Here is a 16,163-nt window from a genome sequence, read left to right as displayed (position 1 = left end):
GTCAGTGTCAGTTTATTTAAATAGAGAGATTTTGTGGAGACCATACTCTGAAAAATTGAAGAAGTGGCAGTGCTGAACACAAATTCTTATGTTCTTGTTGTGCTGAATGCAAGCCACATCTGGACCGTTTTTCTGGGCTTGTGCCCTTGTCAGTTGGCATTGGTAAACCCGTTTCACCCCTTACTCTTCCAGCCCTGCAAGCATTTGAATTCATTAACCCTGTGATCTCAAGTGAAAGGAGCTTTAGGCACATACAATTGCTCCTTACACTGCACTTGCTGTGCACCGTTGTTACGAGGGAAGGAGGGAAGGAAAAGCACATTGGTAGGCCAGACCAAGGTAGGAAGGAGCTTTTAAAAATAAACCAGAACGTCATGGTTGATGTTTATTGAAATTCTGCTTCTCTGAAGATTGTTGTCAGAAACTGATCTACTCATTTATTCTAAGCTGTTAGCTGTAAAATCCAGGTACTTGTTTTGTTGCAAGATTAGCCTCTTTTTGTGAATGTGCTAGACTCATTGATGTGTTATGTTTACATTCAACTTTTTCAAAGAATTGCTAACTTAGAGCGTGACGTCACAAGATGATTTACCGGCATCCCTGTTCACACTAGCTCACCATGCCTTCTCCTACGCCCGAGTACCTGAATGTACACTACATTGGGGAGTCTGCCTCCAGGCTGCTGTTCCTATCAATGCACTGGGCGCTTTCCATCCCTTCTTTCCAGGCGCTAGGGTGAGTGTTTTTAAGTCCTTGAATGTAAATGTGACTTTGTAACAAATGTACATTAAGCAAGAATTTCTATTTTGGAAGGATTTTATTAAAGGAGAAAAAAAGTGTACTGTAACTTTAAATTGTATCATTTATGTGACAAATTGGGGCAGCGAAGTACAATTTCTGTATATTATTTTGGTGTGTTGGAGCCTGGTTCCTCATGGTTTGCCTGGAATCTAAGTGGAGTGGGTAGCTTATGCCCAGCATTGGAAACAGCCAGGCGCAGAAAGGCTGGAGGCATGTCTACTTCTCCCACCACACACTCTGAACTTCCATCCAGGTGTGTTACAAAGGCTCTGAAATTTGTTTACAGCAGTTATGTGTAAAAATAGATATAATCGTTTTCCATTCATGTGTTTACCTCTCTCAAAAAAGATGGAAAATGTAAAATCTTCACTGGGCATGAAGGTGGTGCACACCTGTAATCCCAGCACTCAGAAGGCTGAGGCAGGGGGATTGCCCCAAGTTCAAGGTTAGCCTGAACTATATAGTGAGACCATGCCTCAACCACCCCACACGCGCGCGCGCAAAGAAAGAAAATGTAAAACCTCCATACTATCACTTGTGATCTAGAGATTTAGGCTTACCACTAAAGAACAATCAATATTCCATTCTTGAATAATTAGGTGAAATGGAACATGGTGTACTATAAGGAATCTTAAGGTTTTTGTTTTGTGTGTGTGTGCGTGTCTGTGTATGTGTGCTGGGAATTGAACTTGGGACTTTACACTTGCCAGGCAAGTGCTATACCATTGCACTGTGTCCCTGGCCAGAATCTTAAGTTCTTTCAAAGTTTGTCAAACATATTTAGATTGCTTTGCAGTAACTAGTACAGTGGTGGCAAACCTGTGGTATGTGTATTGTGTTTTTAAGTCAAAAGATGTTAATGTATGAGTTATTTTCTAAACTAAAACCTCAGTATTCAGGTTTAATTGCACTTCATGATACGTGGGTTTGGATTGCAGTTTGGGCACTCAGTCTTTTAAAACATTCACCATCACTGAGCCTAGGAGATGAAAAAGTGAGACAGTGGAAAAAGTTAAGCCCATAATTTTATTCTAGTCCCAGAACCGTGCTCATGACTCTGATTTTATAAGTAATTGGCTCTCATAGCCTATATATCAGTTTCCCCATTTATCATGAAAATCACTACTTATCCCTATGCCTAGAGAATATTTTGAATATGAATTGCAAATCTTGAAGCTAAGAGACATTTAATATTATGATGTGGTTGCTAGTCAGTGTTAGATATTTCCCACGTTAAATCACATACTTAAATATACAGTTCCATAGACTACAAATCTGATTCAGAATGGTTAACCTTTCAAACACTCCTTAGTCCTTTTTTGCAAAATAGCATTCAACTTTCAAAACTTTCCCAGTTCCTTTCCTTTTTTTGTTTTTTGTTTTGTTTTGTTTTGTTTTTGTTTTTTGAGACAGGGTCTTGCCTATGTAGTTCAGGCTGGTCTTGAATTCATTGTGTAGCCCAGGCTGGCATCAAACTCATGGCAATCCTTTTTTCTCAGCCTCCCACTGGCTGGGGTTATAGGCATGTGCCACCACATCTGGCTTTTTTAGAAAAAGTAAAATACAACGTAAAATTTTACATGTTAGCATTTTACTACTTTAAAAGCATGAAGTGTAGTTTACTAAGTTTGTCTAGTATACCTGGATCAAGAAAGCAAACTGGTGATATTTTTCATAATAGATTATCAATCATTATAGTAAAACAACAGGAGAAAGGAATTTGAGGTATAATTTGAACTCTTTGAGTTCAAATAGTCGTAACACCATGATTCTAAATACTTCTGTTGAGTACGGTTATCCTATATAAATACTCCAGATGTTGAGGAAACCAAAAATAGCGCCTGAGGTTTGTGGCTATAGGACAACCACTTTGCCCTGTGACCTCTGTGGGAAGTTGGTTTCAGCTGTGGGAACCTTTATAATTAGAATAACTACTGAGCTAGCAACCACAGCTATTAACTGGTACCTAAACTGATACTTCTTATCCCTGAATAGATCATTCGTATGGCTTGAGAGTAGTAGAGCACTTGCCTAGCCTTCACAGGGGCCCAGGCTCCATCCCAGCAGCAGTAACAACAAAAATGTACATCGTCATTGGTTTAGTTTTCCTAACAAGAAAAAAACTGAGGGCTGGGAATTTAGCTCAGCGGCACAGCGCCTGCCTGGCAAGCGCAAAGTTGTGAGTTCAATTCCCGGTACCGGAACAAAACAAAACAAAACAAAACAAAACAAAACAAGAAAAAAACTGAGAGCACACACACCTTTACCATCCAGTGTTTTACTTTCTAGGTTGTGTAAGGATCATAAAAACAGATGGGTTCAAATTTTGGCTTTCTTCACCTGCTGATTTTGTGTCTTTGGATCAGTTACTTAAATGAGGCTAAGTTCCCACATCTGCAGATTAGGGCTGAAAGCCTTACTTGCGTGCTGTGCCTTTGTGTGAGGGTGTGAATGTGCATTTAACCCCGGGTCTGGCACAGAGTGAAGAAGTGATGGTCATTTTCCTTCGTGCTGCTTCCTCCTCTTAGTATCCTTCTCTTTAAAAGACTTACTCTCTTCTCCTAAAGTAATGACCTTTTGAAAAAAAAGACATAGCTACTTTTACATAGTATGAGAGTTTCTGGTTTTTGAGTAAAAGCATAGAGAGCTACCATTGCGTAGTTGATTTCTGCTGTTAGTGTCATAGCATTTCCTCTGTAATCGGAAGCTTATTCCTCAGTTTGACCCTTTGCCCTGCGCTGGCACTCTCTGCGGTCACTCTGGTCTCTATTATTTTCCTTTCCTGTGCTCACTGGTCGATTCACTTGGGTAGCTGTTTCCTCTTTTTAAAGCCTCAGAAGTAGAAGTTAAGATTAAAACTGGTTTGTTTTTATCTTTTTCTCATCCTGAAGTGTAGAACTACAGAGTAAGAGCTCATTTTCCAGAAGTAACTGACCTCATGTTAACAGTTTGGTATTCTTTTAGATTTTTTCCATGCTGTATTTATTAAAACGTGCATCTGTACATCTTCTTTCTCTTGCTTTTTTATTATCATGTAGGTATTAGGGATATCTTTCTGTATCAGCAGATGTAAGTTAGTTTATCCTAGTGTGTTTTTGTTTTTGGAGACAGGTCTCATTAAGTTGCCCAGGCTGAACTTGGACTCATGCTCCTCCTGCCTCAGTACCCGAGAGTGCGGTGGTGACAAGCCTGTGCCTCCACACCCTGCCTGACCTTCCATATTTTCCTTAATGGCTCCCCGCTGTTCCGTCTTACGGGCTTATGCTAATTTATTTACGTATGCCTTATCAGTAGACATTGGGGTTGTTGCCAGTTTTGTTATTACATTGTCACTCTTAAATTGGGAATGTTGTTAGCCTTGTATGAAGTACATTCTATTCTTTAATAAAATTAATATCATAAAGGTTAAGATTCTAACTGAATGATTTCTGTTAAACACACTGATTACCTTAATTTTAAAGGTATGTCAAGCAGAAAAAACTGGCCAGTTGCGGTGGTACACATCTGTAATTACAGCACCCTGGGAGGCCAATGCAGGATTGCAGGTTTGAGCCTAGCCCAGGCAATTTAGTGACTTAGCTGAGTTTTGAGACCCTCTCTCAAAATTACAAAAAATTTTACAGAAAGGGTTGAGGGTAGTTCAGTGTGAAGGCCCTGGGTTCATTTCCCAGTGCTGGGGGGAAAAGAGAAGAAAATTTAAGTACCATTCATCAGGATGTGCATATTTCCTGTTAGGATGTTCTGAGCAGTTTAAATTTCTTTTAAGAAAGGGAAGGAAGCTTACTCTGTCATCTAAATAGGCACATAGGTCTGGCTGAAGACAGAGAGCCCTGTCCGTGTGCTCTCTGCTGCCTGCTCCGTCTCCCCAGGTCAGAAGGCGCTGCTGAGTTTCCCGTGTGCTGCTCACCGTGCCGGTCACTGACGTGCAGACATGTGTAAGGAAGGCTTTGCCTTCTGTGAGGATTTAGTCTATGGGGGAAGCAGATCCAAACCGATAAATTAGGCTGCCGTGTAAGATACAAAATGCAAACGTCCAGGCAGCACCAAAGGGGCAGTGGAGAGAGGAATGTTGTGAGAGAACCCAAGCTTCCTGGAGGGGAGGCCAGGTTTATTACCTAGGAAAAGCAGGCAGGGAAGAGTGTTCTGAGGTGGTGGGAGAGGATTTAATAATCCGCTCAAAAGATTCTGACACACCTGTTCCGTAACGTTTTAATTCCCCCATCTTTCTTCACTCAGCTGACTCAGATGTCACTGCCTCAAGTGGCCTCTCCTCCTACCGCAAATGGCCATCTCTAACCACCTCATCTGAACCTCCGTTTTCTTTTTTTGGCAGCAGGAATCAAACTCAGGACCTCACGCTTGCCAGGCAGGTGCTGTGCCACTGAGCTGTATTCCCAGCCTCTCTCCTACTTTATAGCAATATCAAATTTTTATTACCTAAAACTTACATGTATACAGTTGTTAAATTTTCCTTCTTTTTCATGAAGCAGACTTAATTCCTCTCACTAACTGCTATTTCCCCAGCGCCTTGAAGAGTGTCTGTCATATGGCATGGCATGTTTGAGTAATTATTTTCAATTGTTTTTGTTTTTTTTGAGACAGGGTCTTGCCATGTAGCTCTGGCAAGCCTTGATCTCACTAAGTATCCCAGGCTGGCCTCGAACTTGTAACAATCCTGCCTCAGCTTCCTGAGTGCTGGGATTACAGGCACGCACCAGCACACCCAGCTCAATATATTTTTATTTTAGTTGATTCGCAGTAATTGTACATACCTACAGGGTGCATACAGTGTAATGATCAGATAAGGCTAGTCTGTGCCCTCAGATACATACCATACAATGTCCTGAAACATTTAGAACCCTTTCTACTGCTTTGAAATAATAATTGTCCACTGCAGTATCGCTGCTCTGCTGTAGAGCATGGGAAGTTACTCCTCTCCCGCTGTACCCCCTGGTACGCACTAAACCTCCTCCCTTTATCCTCCACCACCCACACCCTTTGAAGCTCTGGGAACAGCTCTTCAGCTTTCTACTCCTTTAGGTCCACTTCTTGCAGCCGGGTGTCATGGGGCACGCCTGTAATGTCAGCACTTGAAGCTGAGGCAGGAGGATTGCCATGAGTTAGTTCAAAGCCATCCTGGGCTACATAGTGAGACCCAGTCTCAAAAAGAGCAAACAAATGGAAGGTCCACTCTTTGGCTTCCACATGCCCCTCTCAGTAATGCCAAGCAAGATGAGGTCATTTAGTGTCTGTGTTTTATGTAGTTACACAGCCTGAGAGTTGGGAAGCTTACTGTTTTTGTTCTCTTACTGCTGAGTATTTATTATTCAGAAATTCAGGAAAGGGCTTTTGGCCTTTCTTACCTCTTGTTCATTACAGTAAAATTGTCTGAAATACAGAAAGAACCATTTCTCCCACTATATTGATTGCTTACCTACTGCCAACTAATCCTAACAGTTCTTTTCTTAAAAAAAATGTACTTCAGAGCAAAGGAAAGTAATGAAGTTTTTTATGTCTGCTTTTGCCTTTTAAAAATCTTTATTTGAACTGTTCCCATGAAATAGCTTAAAGTCTTAACTTTTTAGTTTAAAATGTTACTTGCAGTTTTTAGAAATCAGCTGGTTGATAATGATCTACTTAGCATTTAAGTTTCAGAGCACATTTCATCGATTGCTGGCAGCTGTACCAAACAGAATTATTGAATTATTTATACCCATGTGGTCTTTCTAAAAGTACTTTTACTTCAGTAATACTGTACTTTGAAGTGCATAGATCAGGTGTAAAGTTTACTTCAATAACTCCTCGTTTATGCTTTGTGTTGGTTTTTTAATAGGCAAGAAAACAGCATATCACTGGTGAAAGCTTACTGGAATGAACTCTTTACTCTTGGTCTTGCCCAGTGCTGGCAAGTGATGAATGTAGCGACCATATTAGCAACCTTTGTCAACTGTCTCCACGGCAGCCTTCAACAAGGTAAAAATTACCTTCCTCACCTTTTCCAGGATGCAGGAGGAGGCATCATCTTTATGAAATGGTCTGATCAGTTACATGTCCTGATCAGTTACATGTCCTGATTATTGTATTTGTTTACATACCAGTGGTCTTTCTACTTCAGATAATTTTTACATTTTAATAAATTTGTGAATCTCCCAAAAATATTTTTAAGTGAGAATACAACAAAATTCAAACTAGTATGTTTGAGTCTGGCAAGCTTAGTTTTCTCTTGCTAAAACAACACCTGGGGCTGGGTTATTGCTAAAGAAAGAGATTTCTTTTGGCTCACGGTTTAGGAAGTAGAAGGGCCCAGTTTCAGGACCTGCTCGGCCTCTGATTAGAGCCTGGTGGTGGGAGAGAGGCAGGGAAGCCAGGCTTGCTTATGTAACGGCTGCTCTCCAGAAAGCCATGAGTCCCTGTGAACGGCCTCACCTACGATTACCACTGCTTTGCTGCGGGATTTCACTGTGTGCCTGGGTGGGGGCAGACCCTGTCTGGAACGCACCTTGGGTGATTTCTGATGAGGCACTTTGGTACAGGAACCTGAGAATTCAAGGCTAACTTGTACAGAGGTGAAGAGATATTTCAGATGTATACTTCTTGCCCCTTTTGAAGCTACTTTCATTTTAGCCCTTTGCATCTCGAGATAGACTGTGTTGTCTTTTGGCTAACCAGAACCATGTCACGCAGCAGTCTTCAGTCTTTTTCCTTTCCTGGATGCCATGATTAGATCTCACAGTCATTAAGGAAACAAGTAGTCACTGATTCAGAAGAGCTTGCCTTTTGTTGCTTTTTGAGCTCAGGAATAATTTATAAATTATGGACTACCTTTAGGTTCTTAGCATATTTCGTTCTTTGGGGTATTTTTGGTTTTTGGTTTTTGCAGTACTGTGGGTGGATCCCAGAGGCACTTTAGCATTGAACTACATCTCCAGCTTTTTTTTTTTTTTTTTAAATTTCTTATTTGGAGACAAGATTTTGGTTAGTTGCCCAGGCTGGCCTTGAATTTATAACCTTCTGCCTCAGCTTTCTCAGTAGCTGGCACTGCAAGCATGGGCTTCCAAGCCTGGCTATTTTAATTATTTTTAAATCATTGGCTGCTTCTTAGATTTAGGAACAGAAAAATCAACTTAAATTCTCTCTCATTAGAAGATCTAGTAGAGGGCAGCACCACGTTCCCCTCTTGTATATGGACTTATAGTCCTGATTCATTTCTCATCTACCTACAAGTTGCTGTGTAGCCCAATTTCAGGAAAGCTGTGGTTGACTAACTGTTAAAAGAGGTCCTTGTACTTATCTCACCACAGCAAATGAGAATATGTCTTGCAGGACTTTTTCTTTGATCTTGGCAGGGTTTGGTTTTTGGGTTTTTTTGTTTTGCAAAATGTTTTGATTATAGTAGTGTTGCTTTAAAAAGTGAAGATTTATTTCCAACCAGTATAAGTTTAAATAAAATCCTGTTACCAGAATTTGAGGCATTTGTACTCAAATGTTGGTCACTTTTCAGATGGTTGTCTGACGTCTTACCTTCTCAAAGGCGTATCTTGATACATTACCTTTAAGATTTTCTATATGAGCTTTTTGTGGAATGAACAATAGCTAAAGATTATTAGTTTCATCTGTAATTGAAGAGGTTCAAACTTTTAAACATTTATACATCAGCTTTATTCAAAATTGGAAGTTAGTGAGAAGGAAATATGTTAAATAGAAATAGTCACACATTTCAGATGAAAACTAAAATCATTTGTTTGTTTTTTAATTCAAGATAAAATGTCACCAGAAAGGAGGAAACTATTGATGGAGCACATCTTCAAACTGCAGGAGTTTTGTAACAGCATGGTTAAACTCTGCATTGATGGGTACGAATATGCCTACCTGAAGGCAATAGTACTCTTCAGTCCAGGTATGTGCTTTTACACCTTCTCCACTCCTACTTTTACTGCTGCCGCTGCTACTACTGCCACTTCTTCTTCTTCTTCTCTGTCTTCTTCTCTTCTTCTTGTAGTAAAGTTTCACATTTATTAAAGGTAGGAAAAAATCAGAAGGATGGGGGAAAATGGGCTCTGTAGAGCCAATTTGGGCTGAGTGAAAAGGGAGGAAAACGTGAAAATAAAAGTCCACGCTGTAGTGTAGGGTAGGCTGTCATGTATAAGGCCATCACGCCTGGCCTTATGCACATTTATTTCTTAATTAAAGCACAGTGTTAAGCCTGTGGAGAAATTAGAACTCTCATACATTCCTGGTAGGAATATTAAAATGGCACATTTGAATTGGATGAGGTGGCACAGGCCTGTAATCCCAGCATTCAGGAAGCTAAGGAAGAAGGATTGCCATGAGTTGAAGGGCAGCCTGACTTACACGGTGAGATCCTGTCCCTCAAAAACAATGGAGTGGTGCATTTGCCTTGGGAATGAGCTCAGTAGTTCTCCAACATGTTAAACAGAGCCACCACGTGATCCAGCAGTTCCATTCTCATCAGCTCAAGAGAAATGAAAGTGTGTATCTACACAAAATGATCCTGAATGTTCATGGCAGCATAATTCATGGTAGCCAAAATACAGAAACAGTGTAAATGTTCACTGACAAATGAACGAAGAAACCTAATGTGTACCCGTGGTGGGAACCCTTACTCAGCCGTGCTCCATGCCGTAAGATGACAGACTTTGAAAACTGCCAAGTGAAAGAAGCCAGTTACAGAGGAGCACGTTTGATTCCATTTACATGAAGTAAAGCCATGTAGACCAACTGAGAGACGTAAAGTATTGGACCAGTGCTTGCTAGGGTCTGAGGAGAAGAGCAGGTTGAGTGACTGCTCATCAGGACGGGGCTCCTGTGGAGTGGCAGAAACATTCTCAAATGAGTCTTGTGGTGGCTGTACAGCTTTATAAATATGCTAAAGCCATCAAGTGTGTGCTTTAGGTTAAGGATGTTAGACATCTGTATATGAAAAAAAGATGAAAATTCAGTGAAATAACGTTTTAGACTTGTATTTCCATTGCCACCTCAATGTTTGAATCCTTACGTATGTTTTTATCAAGTGCCCAAATGAGAAAATTACAGCTGCACTAAGGAGTTCAGTTTTCCAACAGCTTATTAGAGCCTCCAGCAAGTAGAACAGTCTCTTTCTTGCCCTTTTTTGGTTTTCACATATAGTGAAGTGATGGTAAGGGCTCCATGATCACACTCTGAACTAGAGACACTGACCATTCTCTTAGGTTCTGTGTTTTTTTTTTTTTTGTCTTTCTGAGACAAGGTCTCGCTGTGCAGGGTGGCGTAGAACTCACTTTGTAGCTCAGGCTGGTCTCGAACTCATAACAGTCCTCCTGCCTCAGCCTCCTAAGTGCTGGGATTAGGCGTGCTCTACCATGCCTAGCTGTGTGTTTTCATTTTTGATTTTTATTTTGGTTCTGAAGAAAGCACTGGCCTTCGGAGATGCCAGTGAGACAGTTAAAGCTCCTCTGTGCTGCTTCCTCTGCTGTCCCCACAAGTTAGTAACAGGGGTCTCTTCTCCTTTAAGCTGCTTGCGCTGCTGGATCTTGCATATGCTTGGAAGCTCTACCACTCTGGGTTGTTTTTTCTTTCTCCAGTATTGAGACTTGAACCTAGGGAGCCCTGCGCTGTATCCCCTGCCTTTTTCATTTTATTTTGAAACAGGATCTCACCAGGTGGCCCATGCTGGCCTCAGACCTACAGCCCTGCCTCAGCCTCCCAAATAGCTGGGGTTGCAGGCGCTGTCCAGTATCTCCATTTCATCATAAGCAGTTTTGTGCCTTCATGTTCCTTAGATGAAAATCAAAACATTGTTAGGCAAACTGGGTGTGGCGGTGCACGCCTGTAGTCCCAGCACTCGGGAGGCAGAGGCAGGAGGATCTTTGTGAGTTCGAGACCAGCCTGGGCTACAAAGTGAGCTCAAGGCCAGCCTGAACTGCACAGCAAGACCCTGTCTCAAAAAAAAAAAGACAAAAAAACCCCCAAAAACCATGAGGCATAGTTATTATAAACTCCTAATACTATCTTTCTGAAATGTTATAGTGACATTGAAATGCTTATAGATTTTCTTTATGCTGTAATTTTTTGATAAAAGTCATGATGTTCAAGTTCAGTAGTTTCATGAGTATGTTTTTACATGACTGTAGCAGTGTACTTTTCCCTATAAAAGTGTGTGCTTTTCCCTATAAAAGTATTGTATAGATTGTAATTTGCAAGTGTTTTATAGATTAAAAATACTTCTGTGGCCAGAGATAGTGGTGCATACCTATAATCCCAGCACTTTAGAGGCTGTGGCATGAGGATTGCCACAAGTTCAAGGCCAGCCTGGGTTACATAGTGAGTTCACAGCCAATCTGAACTACATAGTGAGACCCTGTCTCCAAAAAAAATGAAAACAGTAAACACTTCCGTAAAATCAGGCATGGGGCCTGTAATTGCAGCATCCTGAGTTTGAGGCCAGCCTGAGCAATTCAGTGAGGCCCTGTCTCAAAAAAGAGCTCGAGATGTAGCTCAAAGTGAAGGCTCCAAGTTCAATCCCTATAGTACCATACAAAAAAGGAAAACAGTAAAAACGATACATAATTTCAAAACAAGGTGATAGGAAATTAGCAATGGTTATTGAATTACGTATTGATATCTTCAAAGTAGTTGCTCAGATAACCAAATATAGGTATGTAAGATTGATCAAACAATTAAACATTATTGTTTTTGTGTTATTTATGTCCTTTTGTTATTTTGTTTTTGTTCTCTCTTTAAAATAAAAAATAATTTATGTTATATGTAAGGTTAAAAAAAGGGAGAAAGAGAAAGGGGAGGAAGGAAGGAAGGAAAAAAAGTGGGGGCACTTGTTTACCAGGCACAGTGGTGCTCACCTGTAACCGCAACACTGAGGAGTCTGAGGTGGGAGGATCGCAAGTTCAAGCCCAGCTTACACAGTTTAGTGACTCCTTGAGGCTGTCTCAAAGCAAAACATTAAAAGAGGTCTGGGAGTGTATAGCTTAATACAGAAGACTTGGGTTCAATCCCCAGTACTGCCAAAAAATAAATATAAAAAATTACCAAAATTCCACTATCTTTGGAATAGAGAGAAACTACTTTGGTAATACCCAGACGTCTTATTTTTTAAAATTAGATTTAAAATGTGTATGAGATAAAATAATTTCAAGTTTTTGAAATGCAGTGCTTGGTATATAGTAGGTGGCTCAATAAAAAGTTGTGGGGAATAATAGAGCTACACATGCTATTTCCTTATTTTGAGACAGTATCTTACTAAATTGCCCAGCTGGGCTTGAATTCAGGATCTTCCTTTCAGAATGCTGGAATTACAAGTGTTGCCAGCCATACCCATCTAAGAGTTCCTTTTGGAGTGGGACAGGTGTTGGCTTTTGTTTTGTTTTGTTTTCAGATAGGTTCTCACTTCATAGTTCAGGCTGGCCTTGAGCGCGTGGCAATCCTCCTGCCTCAGCACTGGTGTTACAGGCGTGCACATCAGACCAGGCCAGGAACTTTTTTAACTGAACTGTTTACTCCTATTTCTCGTGTCTGCTTTCCATGTCTTACTAAATGAGTGTTCAGAAGCAGGGTAACAGTGCATGCTTTAATGTTTCAGATCATCCAGGCCTAGAAAATATGGAACAGATCGAAAAATTTCAGGAAAAAGCTTATGTGGAATTCCAAGATTATATAACCAGAACATATCCAGATGACACCTACAGGTATCTAGAAGTTAAATTGTGTCGATTTAAGTTCATTCAAAATTTTTGTGAAGGGGCTGGGGATTTAGCTCAGCGGCAAAGCGCCTGCCTGGCAAGCGCAAGGTCGTGAGTTCGGTTCCCGGTACCGGAGAAAAACCAAAACCAAAAAAAAAAAAAAAAAATTTTTGTGAATTAAGTCTTTCACTATTTTTCCATTTTCAGAAGAGTTAAATGTTTTAGTCAAGCTTGACCTTCAGATAGCTAATGCTGTTGAAAATAGTGTAGCTGAAGATGTAACTCAATTAGAGTGCTTGCCTGGCATGTGCAAGGCCCTGGGTGGCTGCCCAGCACCACCAAATCCATCTATCTATCCGTCAGTCCCCACAAGAGTGCAGGGCCTGGAGGTCGGGCTCATTGCTGGAGCACGGGGTTGGCAGGCACACAGCACAGGTCCAGTCCACAACACAGGTCAGGGGCCCGAGCAGGAGTGCATTGTGGGAAGCACTTCCCGTGTACTGTTTCAGCAGTCCCCTCCCAAGTTGTATGGAGTAGGAGAGACACAGGCTAAGGCAGGGTGCAGGGTCACATAGAAAATGGCAGAGCCTGACTTCGAACACAGGTAGGTAACTCAAGAGCTCAGACCCTTCAGCTGAAATAATGGATTGAATTAGTAAAAGGGGGAGAGAATGGGACAGACAACAATATATAGTTTTAGGGGCTGGGGAGATAGCTCAGTGGCATAAGCACCTGCCTGACAAGCGCAAGGTCCTGAGTTCAATTCCCAGTACCCCCCCGCAAAATATATATATAACTATATAGTTATATATAGTTATATATAGTTTTGTAATTTTGAAACATTTTATAATTCTTCAGGTTATTTCTTGCTAGTGTCCTATGGGGAAAAACAATTTTTTTTCTTTTTTTTTTTTAAGCGACTCAACTTTGGAAAAGGGATAGGATAGCAGAGTGGTTAAATGCACATAACTATCCAAGTCAGAGAGCCTGAATTTGACTCTTTTTTTTTTTTTTTTTTTTTGTTTTTTCTCCGGTACCGGGAACTGAACTCATGACCTTGCGCTTGCCAGGCAGGCGCTTTTGCTGCTGAGCTAAATTCCCAGCCCCCCTGAATTTGACTCTTGACTCACTAGCTGCACAGTCTCGAGCAAGTTGCTGGACTTCATTTCCCTTACTTATAAAATGGAGATGAGGGGGCTGGGGGTGTAGCTCAGCAGCACAGCGCCTGCCTGGCAAGCACAAGGTCATGAGTTCGATTTTCCGTACTGGAAAAAAAATAAATAAATGAAGATGATAGTAATATCTACTCTTTGAGTTATAGTAGGCCCTGTTGTCCATGATTACCTTCAGTCAGTCTTGGTCCAAAAATAATAAATGGAGAATTCCAGAAATAATTCATCAGTTTTAAATTGTGCAGTATCCAGGCAACATGAAATCCCTTGCTGTTCCCTTCCACCCCACCTGTGAGTGCATCGTCCCTTCGTCTAGCATTTCCACACCAATCTCTTCTGTGCCTCGATTATGTGTATTACACCCTATAAGTGTGCACGTATAGGACAAAACAGAGCAATGGTTTGGAAGGATCCATGGCTTCAGGCATTCACTCTGGGTCTTGGAACTTATTTCCCACAAAAAAGGGAGGACTACTGTATTATGAGGATTAGATCAGTTAATAGGTATGTTTGTAATTTCTACACTTGGGAGGCTGAGGCAGGATTATGAGTTCTAGGCCACCATGGTGATTGTTCAGTTTCTTAAAATTTTAGAAGTTGCTTATATTGCGGAATTGGCCCTGGGGAGAAAAGTTGCTTGTGTTGTTATGCAAATGAATGCTGTATTTACAGTTTCTCTCCTTTTGGGCGTGCAGCTCTTCTTTGCAGGTGCTTTGATCCAGAACTGTCCCAAATAAGGTTCTTGCTTATTTAAAACCATTATCCTTGGATAGCAGTTTTCAACTTAGAGTGAAATTTTGCATAAGCCATGGGCCTGCCCCTAAGAATCTTGCTACATGGCCTAGAAACTGGCAGGGATCCTCCTTTCCATTCTCATGGTACATGGTGAGGGAGACAGAGTGAGTGGCTTGCACACAGTCACGTAACAAGGTGGCAGGTGAGTCGGGATTTGAAGCCAGTTATCTTGAGCCCATGTTCTGCGCTGTTCTTGTGACGTTTCCAGTACTACTCTGTACAACAAAACTGAGGTGCTGATTGAGCATGTGTGTCCTAGTGACACAAAACATTGCTCTTCTCAGGGTCTGAAATGAGTTGGAGAGCCAGTCTTACATGTGTAAACTCCCCGTGGCTTAGCAACTCAGCTCCATGGTCCTCACAGCTGCATGAGGCAGTGCAGCTTTGCAGCTAAGGTGGAGGCCTCCTGTGGAATCCTCATCTGCCCTTTATACAGCCTCAGGCACAGCATCTAAAGTTTTGGTCCTAGCTTTTGAAAATTAGATCTTTATTAAATTAGGCCACAAGTAATAAACAATCAGGAATCACTAACATTTTTCTCCCAGCTCTTATTTTGATTGACAACCTTGTTTCTTCTCCCTCTCCCCCTTTTCTTTCAGGTTGTCCAGATTGCTGCTCAGATTGCCGGCCCTGCGACTGATGAATGCCACCATCACAGAAGAGCTGTTTTTCAAAGGCCTCATCGGGAATGTACGAATCGACAGTGTTATCCCGCACATTTTAAAAATGGAGCCTGCAGACTATAACTCGCAGATAATTGGTCACAGCATTTGAAAGCTGCGATCACAGTGTATAAATTTATTGTTCCTTCCTGGAACACAAAAAGATACCAAATTGAACTCATTGCTTCCAGGGTATCTGGAAATTTTAACTTTAAAAAGTTACCAAAATCCAAGGTATTTCTACTTTAGCTTCCTTAAGAACTTTTGAAGTGACTGGACGGTCAGCAGGAATTAGATTTCCCTTTCTGTTTCTGTTTTATATTATAAAACAAATAAATTAGTCTTTTCCCCTTGAATTGTGTTCTATTCATATTTAACTTTATTGTGAACTAATATACTTACTGGTCGTTATTCTTAAGGAGAAATTCCTTGTATTTTTAATCTTCCATAATGTAATCTGTTTTAATCTCCATGTCAAAGATTACTTTTTGCTCAATGGTATGATAATATTAGAACTATAGGAAATAATAATCAAATATATATTTTTTGTCTTTGTAAATTCATAATGTCCTTAGCATATACTAGTCATTGCTGGCAATGAGGCGTAGGCTGTTCATGACTTTTAATGTTGTGTTTTATTAGTTACAAGCACTTTTTATTTAGGTGGCAGAAAATTGGTTTTGAAAATAAGATGGGGTTTGTATTTTAGTATTTTTTTATTGCTGTGTGTTAAATATAGTAGCATCTAAGCCCAAAATAGTTCACTCTTTCAAAATGGGTATTAAAACTGTTGCTTTTGCATAGTCCACAAGAAGCACCTGAATTTCCCTTCTTCTCATACCTGTGTTACAGCTTCCTGACTCTGCCTTGGAGTTTAGCTGATTTCTTTCAGGTTGTTAGAAGAGCTGGTCTAAGCTGCTGTTAAATAATGGACTTGTCACAGCCAGTCCATGTTTTCAAAAAATCTATGGGTTAAACAATTATTTAAAGCAACTGATAATTTTTAAAGGAACATGTACTAATTTTTTCATTACAAAGTA

General features: G+C 40.7%; 1 protein-coding gene across 2 annotated transcripts in view; it reads left to right on the top strand.

The window, feature by feature from the left end:
* The window catches only part of Nr2c1 (nuclear receptor subfamily 2, group C, member 1), a 55,790-nt gene extending 40,311 nt beyond the window's left edge, over positions 1–15,479 (top strand). For both annotated transcript variants that reach the window (XM_005374480.1, XM_005374482.2), the window contains 5 exons: positions 614–735; positions 6,635–6,774; positions 8,561–8,698; positions 12,395–12,500; positions 15,061–15,479. In XM_005374480.1, the coding sequence (XP_005374537.1) occupies positions 614–735; positions 6,635–6,774; positions 8,561–8,698; positions 12,395–12,500; positions 15,061–15,235 (681 nt within the window). In that variant the 3' untranslated portion in view covers positions 15,236–15,479. The remainder of the gene's footprint in view (positions 1–613; positions 736–6,634; positions 6,775–8,560; positions 8,699–12,394; positions 12,501–15,060) is intronic.
* The last annotated feature ends 684 nt before the right edge of the window (positions 15,480–16,163 follow it).

This window comes from Chinchilla lanigera, unplaced genomic scaffold, assembly GCF_000276665.1.
Source record: "Chinchilla lanigera isolate Chin_1 unplaced genomic scaffold, ChiLan1.0 scaffold00004, whole genome shotgun sequence".
In the NCBI taxonomy this organism is placed as follows: Eukaryota; Metazoa; Chordata; class Mammalia; order Rodentia; family Chinchillidae; genus Chinchilla; species Chinchilla lanigera.
The sequence above is the reverse complement of the archived record's forward strand: the minus strand, read 5'-3'. Positions and strand labels throughout refer to the sequence as shown.